Raw genomic sequence first — 17249 nt, 5'->3', positions numbered from 1 at the left:
AAAACAGCTCTACATGGACGTAATGGGTGCTATATTTAACAAATCTGCAGGAATGAAAAATGTTTTTAGTGGGCGAAAATTTTGACACCATTATTATTTGACGTTTTTTCAACATGACCGAAAACTTTTCGCCCAGCAAGCAAGTAAAGTGATACACAATTGACAAATCTTGTCTTTTCTTCAGGTATTCAATGTTGGTTCAACCCACTACGTGTTGAAGGCTTGTGTAGTCGGTTACATTCTGCCTCTTATCGTGGTCGCGTTCAATCTTGGAATCACCATCGGACATGTCGACAAAATCAACCTAAACTATGGTAGGAAATTGCTGTTTAGTCTTATTACGGCATTTAGACGAAAGTTTGCGAAACAAAGCCGTGTTTAACGGACAAATCCTTGGCTTGTCAAGTTTTAAGTTTTTACAACCAACTTTTCATAAAGGCGATCAATGAAAAGTTTGAGCACTATTTTGTGTGAAGCATTTTTTAGCAAAAGGTTGTTTTATGAAATGGTATAAACTCTCGTTAACATTTCCTAGTGCAAGGCGTTGGCCGAAAATTGGATGCGATTCCTATCACAGCATATCTGGGTTACTTCGTCATAGTTTTTCATATCCGCTTCTAGGTCTGGCGTACTGTGATTTGTTGTGCTGTTATCATTAGTCTACTTAGATACTCCAGGGCTGATGCCAATAAGAAAATTAAGTTGGAACATTCGAACCAGGAGTTATTTTCATTTGTAGATTACGACCCACCTCAACTCGACCCACAATCGTCAAGTTACCGCAGAGACAGTATGTGTTGGGTTCACAACTATTCCCTCTACATCGGGTTTCTACTCATCGTCGGTTTGATTCTGCTCAACAATATCGTGGTTCTCGTGCTTGTGGTGAGACATGTCAGGACGATGGAGAATAAGGTACGTCGGAAATCGGTCAACTAAATCAAATTGTTAGAAGACAATCATAGCAATCCAGGCCTTTTGAAGGCGTTGTACCGACTCAGCAGGTCGCAAACAAATATGCGCTAGAAAAATCCAACATGCGGTGGGATTCGAACCCAATACGTGGTGGCTGGTCTGCATGAACGCTTCAGGGCAGATCCCAGCTGAAAGACACATATATTTTTCTTGATTTTAGAATGGTAATTTTGTGGTAAAGAATAATGTTAACATTTGTCACAAATTTGTTTTGCAAAATCTGTCGGTGGAACTTGTCATAAAGCGTTGTAGCAATTGCTTCTATGGTTTTGTTACTTTTTTATGACTCTGTTCAGAAGAATTTAACAGCTTGTGATTTATATCCGTGCAAACACGCTCATCTCATCCGTTTTGAACCCGATTAAAATCGTTTTTTCCTACAGGTCCAGTCCAGTGCAGCAAGCAGAGATTTCGTGCAACAAATGAAAATGGTATTTACGATGTCGGTAACATTCGGTCTGACTTGGGTGATTGGATTTCTCATGCTTTTATCTGACGATGAAAAATATCTCATCGCCCTCAGTTGGTTGTTCACAATATTCAACGCGTTCCTGGTGAGATTTTAATATTTGCTGATTTACAGTAATACTGGTGATGTAATATGAAATGTATAGGTGGAAAAACTGTGCACTGTCTACAGCAGGGGTGGCCAACCCGCGGCTCGCGAGCCGCATGCGGCTCTTTGCCTGGTTTTATGCGGCTCTTACGTTGTTGTCGTAGTTTGGGGCCACTGTTAATTTTGGTTAGTTTGTGGCGATCTGTTACAAACTCGTTAAATGTAAAGTAAACCTGCTACAATTTTGCTTTTGAACAAACTTGCTATCGGTATGGCCACAAACCTTGCCAGGAAACTATAACAATGGCCTGATTATGACAACAAATATCCAATTGTTAAACAATGAATGATAGCTCATTACAATACGAATGAGACACAAAGCAACAGCAATATTTACAACACCTTGTTCCAAAATAAATAATGTTTTATTCCGTTGTTTTTCGGGTTATCTGCTTGGGTTTGAATTGAGCGATTGTTGGTGTTGCATGCATTAGTAACGCCTAAGCTTGGGACGCATGCGCGTTAGATGGAAATATCGCAAAGTTTCTCATCAGGAAGGATCTTTTGAGTAATTTTTTGTTTATGCGATTCATGGAATTGAGAGTTTGTGTGTGTTAGACAGTGCAAACCATTTATTGTTGAATTTGAGTGGATCGTGGTCTGTACGAGCGAAATTGTGTGTGTGAGTATAATGTGACTCTTTGTGGTAACCCAATTAAAAAATGTGGCTCTTTGTCTTTGACCGGTTGGCCACCCCTGCTCTACAGCTTAATATTGAATGTTATTGTAAAAATAAAATAAAAGTAATATTCTCCCATCGTTTGTTTTCGTTTTGGCAATAACTATTGTCAGGTGATTAAGACACACAGACTTGGTTGTGAAAAAAAAAATTAAAAGTGTATAATTCAAAACAGTGGTCGGCAGCCGCCTGTCCGCGAGGGGTTTGTTACCGGGCCGTATAATTTGTTTAGGTTAAATGCTTCAAAACATTTTGCCCATGTATACCGGGGTAATAAACTAATTTATCCATTTTCATTGATGAAAAATGTTGCCGGCCCCTGATTTAAAATGTAACACCACGAAATATTTGATTGTTTTTTGTGTTTTTTTGCTTAAGTCTCATAGTCGTGCATTGTGAACTTGAATATTGTTAATGTGGTTTTTCCACCTGTAGGGAGTTTTTATCTTCTATACCTCTGCTGTAATGAGGAAAGAAATATTCGCTATGTGGACACGACCTTGCACTAAACGCACACGTAGTGACTCGACCTCCAATGGAACTGGTCGAAGACTCGTCTCGAACCCGAGTGAAAGTGAAGCAAGTCAGACGAGGAAAGACACGAGAGTCTGAAAGAAATTCGGAAAATGTCGTCAATTGGACGAACGTATATATACGTTGTATACAAGAGTCGAAACAATGCAGTTGAAAACAAAGCAAACAATTGAAAAAATAAAAACCACATTTCAGTTCAATACATTTGTTGTTAAAGTTCATTACTTTTCCTCTCGTACAAAATTTTGAACTGAGAAAAATTAATTATTTGTATCAAACCATCGGCATTGTACATATTTACTTGTGCAAAAAAAGTTCTCTCTCATTTGAAGATTCCATTCACTATGTTTCAAGCCATGTAGTGTTTTAGAATTATTCTTATCCTATTTTCTGATGATGACAATAGCACTTGTCATGTTTTCTACACAAATATACTGGCTCTGATATTTTTGCTCAGATTATTCGAAATCGTGAACAGTGTAACTATTTTTATCCTGTTGTCAAGTTATTTTGCCACTGTTCTGTTTGTACATACCCATTATATGCTATACACGAAATTCACGATTGTTGCTTTCAACCTTTAATAAAGTGTGACGTCATAAGAGTTATTATTCATTGGAGAATGTTTCCATTGTCGGGACAATAACAAGGTGACAATAGCGAAGATGGAATTGTAATACTTTTTTTCCGTCGTCAAATCGAAAGAATATAGGTTTTGGTCAAAATTTCACATTCAATTGTTACACATATTTTTTAACACGGTTAAAGTGAAAATTTCACAGTATGAAGCAAAAAGTTTTTTCGAAGTCGTCACATTTGAAGCTTGTTTAGTTTCCATATTTTCATCACATACTTTACCCGAGTGTTACTTCGTGGTTTCATATCTTGCTGGTTTCAAATAGAAATTTATTTATGAAATATCTCAGTGTTTGTGTGAAATTATTTCAGTGAGTTCATCCTGTTTTATGGCAACACCTATTTTTACAAAAACTGACCAACAAGTCAAGTTGTAAAAACGTTTGCGATTTAGTGGTGTTTTTGTATTATTTTTTGCCAACTTGGCTCATAGGTTAAAGCTTTAGGCTACCAAAGAGTTTGGCATCTAACACAGCTTGATTAAATGGAAAAGACCAATTTCCTAGAAGCAGTGCTTTTTAAATCGCGACGTATGAAACTAACCCAAAATGACTCAGGACCAGCAAACACTTTTTGAGTCATCACCCAAGCAGGGTTGACACAACGAAGTACACAGACGTAGAAGTTTATTAAACTTCTGCCAACAGTTGCTTCTAAATTTAGTTCAGAAAATTAAGAAAGGGGAACTTAGTTTGAAAAATAAAATTATTTTTGTTGTTAAGAGAAACGTTGATGTCATAAACAATTACAGGTGTTGTACAACATGCGAGAAAGATTATAAGAGTACTAAAGCATATATGTATCACATGATTCAACATTAAAACTTTTACATGCCGAAAGTGAGTGGATCAGAACGTAAAAAGAATCGCCGACATTTCCGATCAGTTTTGGTAGCAAACTAAAAAAAACTTTAAACCACGGTAGAACAGAACATAGTGATGCTGCACTACATGTTTATAACGCCGATCTTGTGAATACTTTATCAGGAGAGATTCAAATAGTTTTACATTATTGCAGATCATTTTGGCAAACTGATCATTTTGACAAACTAACTTGTGATTATCACAATGCATTGTCGTTGCATTGTCTATTTTCTTTTTATGATTGTCTGCCTCGGAATAACAACAGCTCAATCTGAAGGTAACAGTTGACCTAGATTTTCAATTTCTTTTCTTAAAAAGAGTTATTTTTGTGTTTTTTTAAGACAGCGGAAATTTTATTGAGCCGATTTCGACACCACCACCATTTGAATGTTACCGGGGCGTAAACGGAATTGACGAACCGGAAAATTCCAGCTATCCTTACTTGACTCAACGTTGTGGAAATATGGCTGCATGCTTTAAATACAATATCACCAAAACAACCAACAAAAGGACAGGTACAATAAACAATACTTGAGTTGAGTGTATTTTGTTGGTAAAAGAACACATCGGTTACTACACAAAAAATGGTTGATACGTTATGGAGCAAAACAGTGGAGGGCACAATTGGTGGATCATGATTAAACGCATTGCAGGCTTGCAGCTACACCGTATTATCAGTTCGTGTTAATTGTGATAAACTTAGTTAAACTGTGCGTTTTTTTTACGTTACAGTTCGTTTTGAACTTCTGGGATGTGGTCCTCCACCTTGGTGCAATAAGTTTGTGCTGGGATATATAAGCAACGGAACAAAAGTGTGTTCAACATCAAGATGCAATCGACCAACACGCCCCACATACTGCCCAGCACCATCCACTAACGGTCCGCTAAATAAAAATGAGCAGTATTATCTAGTTTTGTAATTTTACATGTTTTCACCTTGTTGTGTAATTCCAAATTTTTTCCGAGTTTATTGTGTTTTGCGCGAACACGATTTTATAAGCATTTATCGCCAAATCGTAATAATTTTGGGACATTTTTGTTTACCCAGCCGGCAATAAATGCAAGTCATTCCTATATTTATTACTCAGCGTGTTTTGTTGTGAAAAGTTTTTGTTTTAAATTTTGCAATGCACTTAAACTTAACCACTATTTTGTGACAAACTTTTTACCCAGATTTGCTTTGTTTGTTCATAGAATTACAGATTTTGCCGAAATGCACAGTTCAAAGGAATTTGACAAATGGTTTAGAATGCGCTGTTCCATGGTTTTCGGGATTTCCATACACAGACGAAACACAATGCCGGTAATATTTAGTGTAAAGTTTAAATTTGATCGGGTTTGTTAATTTGTTTTTAATTATTTGGTTGTAAATTTTAAATTTAATCAGTTTTGTTAATTTGTTTTTAATGATTTGGTTGTAAATTTTAAATTTAATCAGTTTTGTTAATTTTTTTAATCATTTTATTGTTGCAGACAAAACTTGAAGGGCTCATTGACATGTGTGAAAAACTTCTTGGCAAACTGTATAAACAAAAAATGTCCGATGTTCCTGGATGAAATTTCATCGATAGGAAACTTTGTTCGAGCTGGACTGATAGTAAAAAAACGCTTTGTGTATATTGATTATAAAATTATGTAAAAATATAAAATATGAGAACACCTTTATTAAGAAAGAAGTGTGATAAACCGTTCACGTGGCAATAATGGTTGTTACATATTTACAGAACACTTTGAATTCACTTGACCAAGTTTTATTCAACTCTACACAAACTTCAAGAATTTTGGGATTTTTGTGTGCACTCGATAACAATGGACTTGTGGCTGGAAATTTGACGTCAGCTATAAACAACAACACAGTCGTAGATGTTTATACAATTGCTTGTGACAACTCAACTGTAAAAGATGTTTATGTTTGGGCATTGGAAGCTTTGAGAGACGTTGTTGTCAATGCTTCGACACATTCAGACTTTTGCAAGTAAAAAAACTGTTTTTAAATTGTTGTTTAAAACACTGGTCGGCAACCACTGGGCCACGGCCCGGTGCCGGTCTGCGAGGGGTTCGTTACCGGGCCGAAGAAAAATTTCTGAAGGTTCACATTGTATCAAAGTTGTAATAAATGTAATTAGTTTTCAGTTGTGAACATTTGTAGTTTTTAAATACCGGTCTGTGATAAAAAAATCTGTTTCAAACCGGACCGCAGTGCAAAAAAGGTTGCCGACCCCTGGTTTAAAACAAAGATTGCATTCTAATACTTGTTAAACTTACAAAACACTCAAAAAGTTAAACATAGCATTTGTTTCATACGCTAAATATATTATTCAAAAAATGTTTTGAGTAAGTAAAAAGGTTTAGCAGTTACGAAAGTAGTTTTTGGTAAACACATGATGCAGATCATACCATGACTTGCCTACTTGATTAATAAACATGCCTGATTATTAATAGAATGTACCCTTTCAATGTTTAATACACCATATTTAACTTTTTGTGGGTAATTCCGAATAAAAATAAGTTTTCTTGAAAATTTGAACAACTGTAGTTTCTCTTGGGCTTATAATTTTTTGTATATTGTTTCATATTTTGTTGCGGAGCAAAAACTTTTTGTGACAAAGTCTGAAATGTAAAAAAAACTTTTTTTCAGAATTGGAAAACAATTTCTTGATCGTATGAAACATGTGGTACAAACTCGTTGCCAGAAAAACAAACTAACAGATTTAATTTTCGCTTTACTCTTAAGTACTTCGGGACAAGTAAATTATTACGAGGGATATCGGCCGCTGATCACTCAAACTTTGAATTATGTTTATGATTGGTTCCTAAACTGGGAAATCCCCACATGTCCAGGTAAATTTTAGGGTTAACATGCCTTGATATAAACTGTTGCTGCAAGGCATAATATTTTAAAACTAAATAACACATTATTAAGTTTATGTGTCTTTAGGTTTTTATTTTTCAATGTGATGAACTAAATCAGTGCTCTTCAACCGGGTATACTGTATACCCAAGTGTATACCACGTCGAAACTAGGGTATACGACTGAAGAAAGGTATACGAAGGGAATACAGCTTAGGTCAGTGTTACTAATGGTCACTATTGTGTTTTTACGAAATGCACAAAGGCATAACATGTGACCTATGTGAGACTGACCTGCTTGTTGTGAATATTATTGGGTCAGTTTGCGATTGTAGTGTCAATAATGTGAATTATGAAGCAATAAGCACATAGTAACTGTTAAGTTGTACAATTTACTTTTTAGGTTTAGTGAGATTTTAGGTTCAATATTCCTGGAGTAAAGGATTGCGAAAACGAAAAAGAATTTTTTGATCTTTTTAATTTTAATTTAATTTTTCGATAATAGGCTAACAAAAAGTCTCAAGCATGCAGCACCAGGCAAGTCACTATTAGTTGACTGTTTTACTTCCTGTGCACAATTTAAAATGTGTAGGGTATACAAATTTGCTTGGAAGTTGTAAAAGGTATACAACGGGAAAAAAGGTTGAAGAGCACTGAACTAAATAAAACATTTGCAAGACGGTATTATTTGGTTCTTATGTTTTTTAAGTTAGTTTTTTTAATATGAATAAAAATGTCACAACAGGCTAATGAATAAATAAAAATGTTTTTATATTGTGTCCTGTTACCAACTATATACTTGCCAACCAACAGTTTTTACTATAATTTATTTTAATTTATATATTTTAAAACATTCATACTTAAAAATATAAATTTGTTGTAAAGTTAAAAATATGTGTTTAGTACCAAACAACATTTTTCAACTATAATTTTTTCATTAATATTTTTAAAAACTTTCCATACATATTTTTTTTGTTCTTTTGTTAAAAATATGTGTCTTTTGTTAAAAATATGTGTTCTTTTGTTAAAAATATATTTAGTGACAAAGAGCCATGTGTACAAGTTTCCATTTGCCCAACAAATCAAGATGAACCCGACAAAAACCCATTCGGAGATTGCAGCTCTACTCCTATCGGCTTTTCGTTTCAAGACAAATAACGTGGTCAACGTCACCATCGGACAGTTTATTCTATTTTTTCCACATTTTAAGTACGTTACTTCGATCAGGCCAACACTTCTTTAATTTGATTTCTATTTTAACAGATGCAATGGTTGTAACAATTGAACAAAGACTGTTATTCGTACCATTTATTTTGTCACGCAGCATATGAAAGTTACGTAATGGAAAAGTTACAAGTCATGGCAGCTCTACCCATGACGTCAATGCGAATATTACATCATTTATGTTATATTCCTAAAGGCATATTTATGGGTCCCCTTCCCTGAAGGGGACACATATTGATTTTACTCAAATTGTTTGTTTTTTTGTTTTTTGTTTTTCTTTCTTTTTTTTTCTCCCCAAAGTTTGTCCGACTCGTTTTGCCATCAAATGTTTGATGGATTTGGCTGAAATTTACACAGATGGTAGATATAGTTATGTAGATGTGCATCCCACTTTGTTTTTGTTGATAACCCCAGTATTTACCCCGCTAGCCCCCTAAAATGGGTATTTTTTCCCCGAAGTTTGTCCGACTCGTTTTTCAATCAAATGTTTGATGAATTTGGCTGAAATTTACACATATGGTAGATATAGTTATGTATATGTGCATCCCACTTTGTTTTTGTTGATAACCCCAGTATTTACCCCGCTCGCCCCCTAAAATGGGTGTTTTTACCCAAAGTTTGTCCGACTCGTTTTTCCATCAAATGTTTGATGGATTTGGCTGAAATTTACACAGATGGTAGATATATTCATGTAGATGTGCATCCCACTTTGTTTTTGTTGATAACCCCAGTATTTACCCCGCTAGCCCCCTAAAATGGGTGAGTTTTTAAACAGTGTCAGAATTGGCTGAAATTTGGATTTCTTGTATAGTATGCCATTTATAGGTGTCAATTGTTGTGTTCAACCCTGTAGTCCTAACATTTACCCCACAAGCCCCTAAAGTGTAAAACCTATTTGTATGGTACTGGGCACCACAAACGAAAGATTTCTTTGGAGCAATAGTGTTACAAGGGCAACCAGTTGTATGTTGCTCATTGGTGGGTTTCTTGGTGGTCGTTTTTGCGCCATGGCAGTTAGGGGCTTGTTAACAGCCTTATGACGTCAGAAACATTATCGGTTGTTGCTCAAAACACCTCTAGTGGTCTAAATTTTAAACATTGGCGGATTGGGCTGAAATTTTGCAGTACTATTGATTGAGTCATTGTGGTTTTTATATATTTTTTAGTTTGTGTGTCGAACCCAATTAGTTACCCTACTAGCCCCCTAAAATGGGTCAGTTTTTTTAAAACGTTAAATAGGACATACTTCAACCAATATCTGGGGTGAATCTAATTTTATAGTTTGTATTCTACATAGTATTATTATTTAAGCCCAGTGCCGATCACTGTGTTTTACCTTACAACACCCGACTTTTGCATGGTTATCTCTTGAAATGCATTATCTACAACTTTGCATGTGTGGGGACCCATGAGTTTTTGCCTGCAGAAACGACTAAAGTTATAAAAGACGGTGACTAATATGGGACCCAATACAAAATAAGCATAGGAAATATATTTATGTTTTAAAATAGGTTATAGTGTATATGCAAGGGCAATATGTGCTAAGCCACCCTTCTAGTTTATTACTTATTTTATCACCACTTAACTGCAGTAAAACTTTCAATTTAGTTTTACTCATCATTGCATTGCCTTTTGTCATGCAATTTGCTAGATCATTTATTGTCTTAATATGTGGCAACATATATTTTCTGCCAATCTTGATTGGGACCACTCATTTAAATGTGGTCACTTTTCCTTGACTGAAAGTTTTTAAACAGCATGAAAACAAATTACATCCATTACTTTGCAGTTCATACTTTCATGTAATAACCAATTTGTAGTGTAACTGTAATTTCACATTCACTGATGATTATAAGTCTTATCTTATTGTTGCAGTTACATCGTTGACACAAACGCGACAAATCCAGCGGTAAACTTCAATCTTCTACTGGAAAGTTATCAGGAATACATAATTCAAAATCCTATCTCGGATCTGATTGGTCAACCCCTTGCAGGTTTTAACCAATCATGTTTTGCAGATTTTTTTTAAATGTTTTTTAAAAACCATAATGACATTACAATATAACACAAGTATTTTACCAAGACCACTCTTCAGGTGTTTTAGTGACATGCGCTTTTCACAGGTCCGTGTTTTACAACCACCATAAATGGCTTCACTTTCAACACAACCACAGTTGGAAGTACAGCTTTTTCAAACCAAGTTTGTAAAAAAGGTGAGTTAGTCAAATCAATTGTTTGCAAATTACCCTAACTTCAAGCACATGTGTTTTTCCACCAAAGTTCTTAACTATTCTGTATTTGCAACAACATACATATGTTTCACTTTTTCAACAAGTAATAATACCAAAATATTACATAATTTTTTGTTTTTAGGCTTTTTGAAAGCTTCTGTTGACTGTGTGGCAAAAATACAAACAGATTTCTTAAATCTAAGAGGAGGAGAAAACTATTATGTTGCCGTATTTGACGATAGCACTTTGAAAAACTCTTCATGCAACATTAACTTCAGTCAGCAGGTAAAACTCAAAAGATCTTTGTGAAACAAAAAAAGTAAAAACCAATTCACCTAAACTTGATTTGGACCGGAGTAGGAGTTGAGCTGAATTTTTATTCGCTTGGTGAAAGAACACATAGCCACACAATAGCCATAAACCAATCACCAAGCTGTAAATAGCTGCACAATGTTGAAGTGGTGTGGTACACAAAATAGTAAAGTTTGTAATTTGTAGATCATGACTCAAAGCGCTGCAGCTACACCGTATTACAAAGCATTAGGATTTATACAAAAAGTAATTGCCAACTATAGTTTATTACAAACACAGTGTTTAATGTGTGTATTGTACAAAAATAGCCTTTAAACTGAGTATTATTGAGCAGAAACCGTTGGCAACCACAGAAGAGGTCACTCAAACTCTCGACGACCTCCAACTTTTTACATCCTCCCCAAACTCACTCAATTCAACTGATGTTGAGCAAAGTATTTTTTAAAACTTTCCATACATAATTTTTTTGTTCTTATGTTAAAAATATGTGTTTAGTGCCAAAGAGCCATGTGTACAAGTTTCCATTTTCCCAACAAATCAAGTTGAACCCGACAAAAACCCATTCGGAGATCGCTGCTCTACTCCTATCGGCTTTTCGTTTCAAGACAAATAACGTGGTTAACGTCACCATCAGACAGTTTTTGTCATTCTTTCCACATTTTAAGTATGTTACTTCGATCAAAAAAATACATCATTAATTTGATTTCTATTTTATGTGGTTGTCACCATTCAACAACACTTTCTTTTTTAATGGTGAAAATACCGGCCCAAATAGACGTAAAAAGCGCCATGCTTTATTGTTCAAATGTTTCGGCACTCATGCCATCATTTGTGATTGTTTTTTACCTTTCATTTTGTATTCTTAAAAGGCTAAACTTATTACAAAACCTTCAATTAAATGCAGTAAAACTTGTAATTCAGTTTTGCTCATCATTGCATTGCCTTTTGCCAGGCAACTTACTAGATCATTTGTTATGTTAAACATAACATATTTATTCTGCCAACATTAATTGGGACCACTCATTTAAATGTTGTCACTTTTCCTTGACTAAAAGTTTTTAAACAGTATAAAAACAAATTCCATCCATTACTTTGCAGTTCATACTTTCATGTAATATTCAATCTGTAACTGTAATTTTACATTCACTGAGGATTATAAGCCTCATCTTCTTGTTGCAGTTACATTGTTGAAACAAATGCGACAAATCCTGTGGTGAATTTCAATATTCTACTGGAAAGTTATCAGGAATACATAATTCAAAACCCTATCTCAGATCTGATTGGTCAACCCCTTGCAGGTTTTAACCAATCATGTTTTGCTGATTTTTTTAAATATTTTTTTACCCACAAATAAGCACTTTGGCTTTAAATTACAAAACATCAATTATTAGTGCAATATATCATTGAATGGATATAATTTTGTACACACTGACTCACCAACCAATGCAGGAGGTGTTGGAATGTATATAAAAAGCACTCTGCAATACCAGGTTTCTACACATTACCATTTCGACATGCCCAGATGTGAAAATATTTGGATTAGGTTGCAGCTACACCATAAAAAAACTGCAGTTGTTGGAGTTATATACAGACATCCCGGACCCGATATTCCCATATTCTCCAAAATCTTTGAAAACTGTTTGTTTAATCTAAACAAAAAGAGTGTTACATACTATATACTTGGGGACTTTAACATCAACAGCCTGGCTACCACACCTACAATACAACACTACAAATCAATGTTAACCAGTTTAAATGCAAACATGTTGATAAAAAATCCATCCCATACTGCACCCTCTAGTACAATGACGGCAATTGATCACATTTACACAAACAACACAAATGACAAAATCACACCTGGGTTAATTATGTTTGATATATCTGATCATTTACCAGTATTTGCCATAATAAAAAAGTCCAGTCCAATTCAACTGAAATATCCAAAGCTCAATAGGGATTATAGACATGTAGACACTGATAATTATTTGTATGATGTGTATAGTATTGTAGATAACATTGATATGAATCAATCCATACACAAAAAGTTTGAAAATTTTATATCTAAATTCCAGTTGGTAGTTAACCACCATGCCCCCTTCATCAAATCTTTTAAAAAATCTACAAAGCAAATAAAACCATGGTTAAGCAAAGGAATATTAATATCCATCAAAAAGAAAAATAAATTCTACAAACAATGCATTGCACATGATAAAGTGAGTGATAAATACAAACAGTATACCAAAAAACTAAAAAATATTATTAGAACTGCAAAACAAAACTATTACAAAAAGTTATTCAATGAAAACAGTAACAACACAAAGAAGACATGGCAAATAATCAACTCAATAATATCACACAAAAATGCTACACACATGCAGACATCTCAAATAACATATCAAAATAGCACACTGACTAACCCAAAACAAATTGCACATGCCTTCAACAAACACTTCTCCAACATAGGTAAGGATATGGCCTCGCAAATTCCAAATACAACAATTCTGCCGGAGTCATATTTGCAACATCCCACATCAAATTCCTTCCGATTTTATGACATAGACACAACAGAAGTTTATAATGTCATCAACGCACTTGACAGTAAAAAAGCCACAGGACCATATGACATCCCAATTCGTCTTATCAAGCTCGCAGCTCCATCCATAGCACCAATATTGTGCAATTTTTTTAATGAAGCAGTCCAGGCTGGTTCATTTCCAGATTGTTTAAAGCTTGCCAAAGTCATTCCCATTTACAAAGGAGGTTGCACTCAACACTTAGGCAATTATCGCCCAATATCTTTACTTCCAACGTTTTCAAAAATATTTGAAAAACTTGTATACAAACGCATGGTAAAATATCTAGAAAAATACCAAATATTGACAAAATTTCAAAATGGATTTAGAACATCACACTCCACAAACTTAACCATTGCTGAAATTCATGACAGAATAATTTCTGCAATGGACAAAAAACTTACTACTTGTGCACTTTTTCTTGATTTGGCTAAAGCTTTCGACACTGTTAACCACCAAATACTCATAAAGAAACTTGAACATTACGGATTTCGTGGTCACATAAACAAATTTCTTGAAAGTTACTTGACAAACAGAAAACAAAGCACATTTTTTTCAGAAAACTCATCAGACTATTGTGATGTGACATGTGGAATCCCGCAGGGGTCAGGGCTAGGCCCTCTCCTTTTTTTGATTTACATAAATGACCTCCCGGCTGCATCCAAATTCGAAACTCGGCTATTTGCTGACGATACATGCCTCTGGATGTCTTCCCATAATGTGCCATCATTGCAGTTATCTGTCAATAAGGAGCTAACAAAGGTGGACAGGTGGATGAGAGCAAATAATCTATCCCTTAATTATAACAAAACCAAATACACGATCTTTTCAAACCAAACCACATGTTCCAAGCCACAAATCACAATGAACGGGGTGGAGCTGCAGAAAACAGAATCACTTAAATACCTGGGTGTGATTTTTGATGAAAAATTGTCATGGGCCCAGCACATCCAACACATCAGAAGCAAGATTGCTTCAGCTGCTGGAGTTCTGTCCAAATTAAGACACTATATTCAATCAAGCACACTCCGAAACTTGTATTTTTCTCTGGTACATCCACACCTCCTGTATGGGCTGCTCTCTTGGGGCTTTGCTAACAAAACAACCATGCAAAAAATAGCAGTTATGCAAAACAGAATTATAAAAATTATTACCAACAGCCCTTTTCAGTGTTCAAGTAAAAAATTATATCTGCAAGCCAACATTTTAAAAATAAACGACATGCATGACATGGAACTTGCCAAGTTTGTATTTAAATTCAAAAACAGAAAATTACCGCCAGTTTTTGATGACTTCTTCACCTACACATCGTCCATACATAAGCATGCAACAAGAGGCGCTTTAAAACAACACTTTTTTGTCCCACGTGTTTCCACAAGTCGCGGCCAACATACACTTAGATACAAATGTGCCAAGGTATGGAACAAACTACCCATTAAGATTACAGATACCAAAACCGGATTCACAGTATTCAAGCGTAATTTAAGGTTTTTCCTCATTGCAACATATTCCTAAACCCACAGCCACAGGTATGCTCACTGGCACATTATGTAATGTAGCACCACGAGGTCCTGTGTTTACATTCCACGGGGTGTTTTGTCTTAATTGGTCCCAAAATTCCTGTGCTAATTACCCCGCCTTGCACGTAATCAATCGAATATTGCTGCGAGGAAATTGCTGTGACCTAGTCTGCTGTGACGCTTTGCCTCGTGAGACTTCTCTTATACTCACAACGCTTCACAATGACTTGAGATTTTCATGTGCAGAATTTATCACTATTTTTCAAACTTTATTGTGTCCTTTATTGCCTTCTTTTCTTGTTTATTCCTTGTTTAAAAGTATCATATTCAACCGTTTAAATAGATAGGGTCAGCTACTTGTAATGGCCACTAGTGGCTCCAGCTGATCCATTTTTGTTTGCGCCGTTGCAATTTGAATGTACATACGTAACCGATTACTTACTGCGCGTGAACGAAATAAATAAATGAATGAATTAGTGACATTTAGTATTTAGTGACAAACTTTTTTTACAGGGCCGTGTTTTACAACCACCATAAATGGCTTCACTTTTAACACAACCACAGTTGGAAGTACAGCTTTTTCCAACCAAGTTTGTGAAAAAGGTGAGCAAGTCAAATCAATTGTTTGCAAATTACACTAACTTCAAGCAAATGTGTTTTTCCACCAAAGTTCTTAACTATTCTGTATTTGCAACAACATAAATAAATTTGTTTTATTTTTTCAACATTAGAAGTAATAATACTAAATATTACATATTTTTTTGTTTTTAGGCTTTTCAAAAGCTTCTGTTGACTGTGTGGCAAAAATACAAACGGATTTCTTTGGAGAAAACCATTTTGTTGCCGTATTTGACGATAGCACTTTGAAAAATTCTTCATGCAACATTAACTTTGGCCAACAGGTAAAAAAAATCTTTGTGAAACAAAAAACAGCTAAAACCAACTGATGTTAACTTGATTTAGTCATAAGTAGGAGTTGAGTTGAATTTATTTCACTTGGTGAAAGAACACATAGCGACACAATTGCACTGAACAATCACCAACATGGAAATAGCTGCGCAACGTTGAAGTGGTGCACAAAATAGTAGAGTTTGTAATTTGTGGATCATGACCAAAAGCGCTGCAGATATACTGTATTATATGGCGTTAGGATTTGTATGAAAAAGTAGTTGCTAACAACAGTTTATTACAAACACAGTGTTTAATATGTGTATTGTACAAAAATTGTGTTTAAAACTCAATATTATTGAGCAGAAACCATTGGCAACCACAGAAGAGGTCACTCAAACTCTGGACAATCTCCAACTTTTCACATCCTCCCCAAACTCACTCAATTCAACGGATGTTGAGCAAAGTCTTAAAACCCTCACAACCATCACTCAAGCTGTCAAGCAGCCATCTGTACAGGTCAGGCTGGGATTTGAACCGGGATCCCAAAAATCTAGCTAAGAAATTTTGTGGGGACAAAATTGAAAATATGAAACAAAGAATTTTCTTTAGCAGAAACAGATAAATTGTAGAAAAACCTGTATATGCACTGTACTGTACTAATCGCATTCAGTGTTATTTACCCTGATGAAGGCGACGTGTATAGGACGTTGAAATGTCGGAATAAAATACATTTTTCAGAAGAGCTCTATAAACTTGATACCTGTTTATAGATTAGCTTCTTTTTTCTGATTTGTTTTGCTTTAGAGCTTAAATTCCATTTTTTTCTTCGACAGGTTTCAGCATCTGCTCTCAGCTCGATCGTTCATATTTCTGACAGTTTAGCGATTTCCGTCCAAGCCTCTACATTAAGTGGATCAACAGCGCCACCTAGCAGCTACAATGCAGTGGTTGCGATCAACGAAGCAGCGTTACGAGTGAACCTCAGTGAAATGGGTGAAACTATGCTGACCATCAAAACAAAACAGACCACACTTCAGGTATGAGCAATGTGGTGGATTTTACTTAATGCTAAATAACTTCCACTTAAGTGTATAAAATCTAGTGTGACTAATGTAGTAATTCATATTACTGAATATGGACAAGCAATTGTCACTTGCTACTTCTATTTGTGCTGTTATATTACTTATTTATATGTATAATATTACATATATACTAAGTTTTTTCAAGATCAATGTAAAATGTTCTGAAGTTAGAATTTTTTTTTAGTGTGAATTTTTTAAAGTAAGGAAACAATTGTTCTGCACAAACTTTCAGATTAAATCAAATAAAAACTATGAGATAAATA

The 17249-nt window shown here is 35.0% G+C and overlaps 2 protein-coding genes across 2 annotated transcripts in view; both read left to right on the top strand.

The window, feature by feature from the left end:
• LOC145215031 (uncharacterized) overlaps nucleotides 1-17249 on the top strand; it is a 131905-nt gene that overhangs the window by 91852 nt on the left and 22804 nt on the right. The window contains exons 35-38 of the mRNA XM_080083680.1: nucleotides 10751-10893; nucleotides 11255-11354; nucleotides 11416-11584; nucleotides 12100-12218. Of these exons, the coding sequence (XP_079939806.1) occupies nucleotides 10751-10893; nucleotides 11255-11354; nucleotides 11416-11584; nucleotides 12100-12218 (531 nt within the window). The remainder of the gene's footprint in view (nucleotides 1-10750; nucleotides 10894-11254; nucleotides 11355-11415; nucleotides 11585-12099; nucleotides 12219-17249) is intronic.
• LOC145215038 (uncharacterized) lies at nucleotides 4652-8251 on the top strand. The gene is made up of 8 exons (XM_080083689.1): nucleotides 4652-4818; nucleotides 5036-5182; nucleotides 5498-5606; nucleotides 5777-5900; nucleotides 6028-6278; nucleotides 6942-7144; nucleotides 7242-7370; nucleotides 8194-8251. Exons 1-7 carry the CDS (start codon nucleotides 4767-4769, stop codon nucleotides 7259-7261), a joined length of 906 nt encoding a protein of 301 aa, XP_079939815.1. The 5' UTR covers nucleotides 4652-4766; the 3' UTR covers nucleotides 7262-7370; nucleotides 8194-8251.

The sequence above is a fragment of the Phallusia mammillata genome, chromosome 2 (genome assembly GCF_965637545.1).
Source record: "Phallusia mammillata chromosome 2, kaPhaMamm4.hap1.1, whole genome shotgun sequence".
Taxonomy (NCBI): Eukaryota; Metazoa; Chordata; class Ascidiacea; order Phlebobranchia; family Ascidiidae; genus Phallusia; species Phallusia mammillata.
This window is presented reverse-complemented; position numbering and strand designations above follow the sequence as displayed.

Excerpts from the sequence above, each read along its gene's own strand:
- LOC145215038 (XM_080083689.1), top strand. The coding sequence starts at position 4,767 with ATGGCTGCATGCTTTAAATACAATATCACCAAAACAACCAACAAAAGG. Across the intron at positions 5,901-6,027 it reads TTGTTCGAGCTGGACTGATA|AACACTTTGAATTCACTTGA; the intron begins GTAAAAAAACGC and ends ACATATTTACAG. Across the intron at positions 6,279-6,941 it reads ACACATTCAGACTTTTGCAA|AATTGGAAAACAATTTCTTG; the intron begins GTAAAAAAACTG and ends ACTTTTTTTCAG.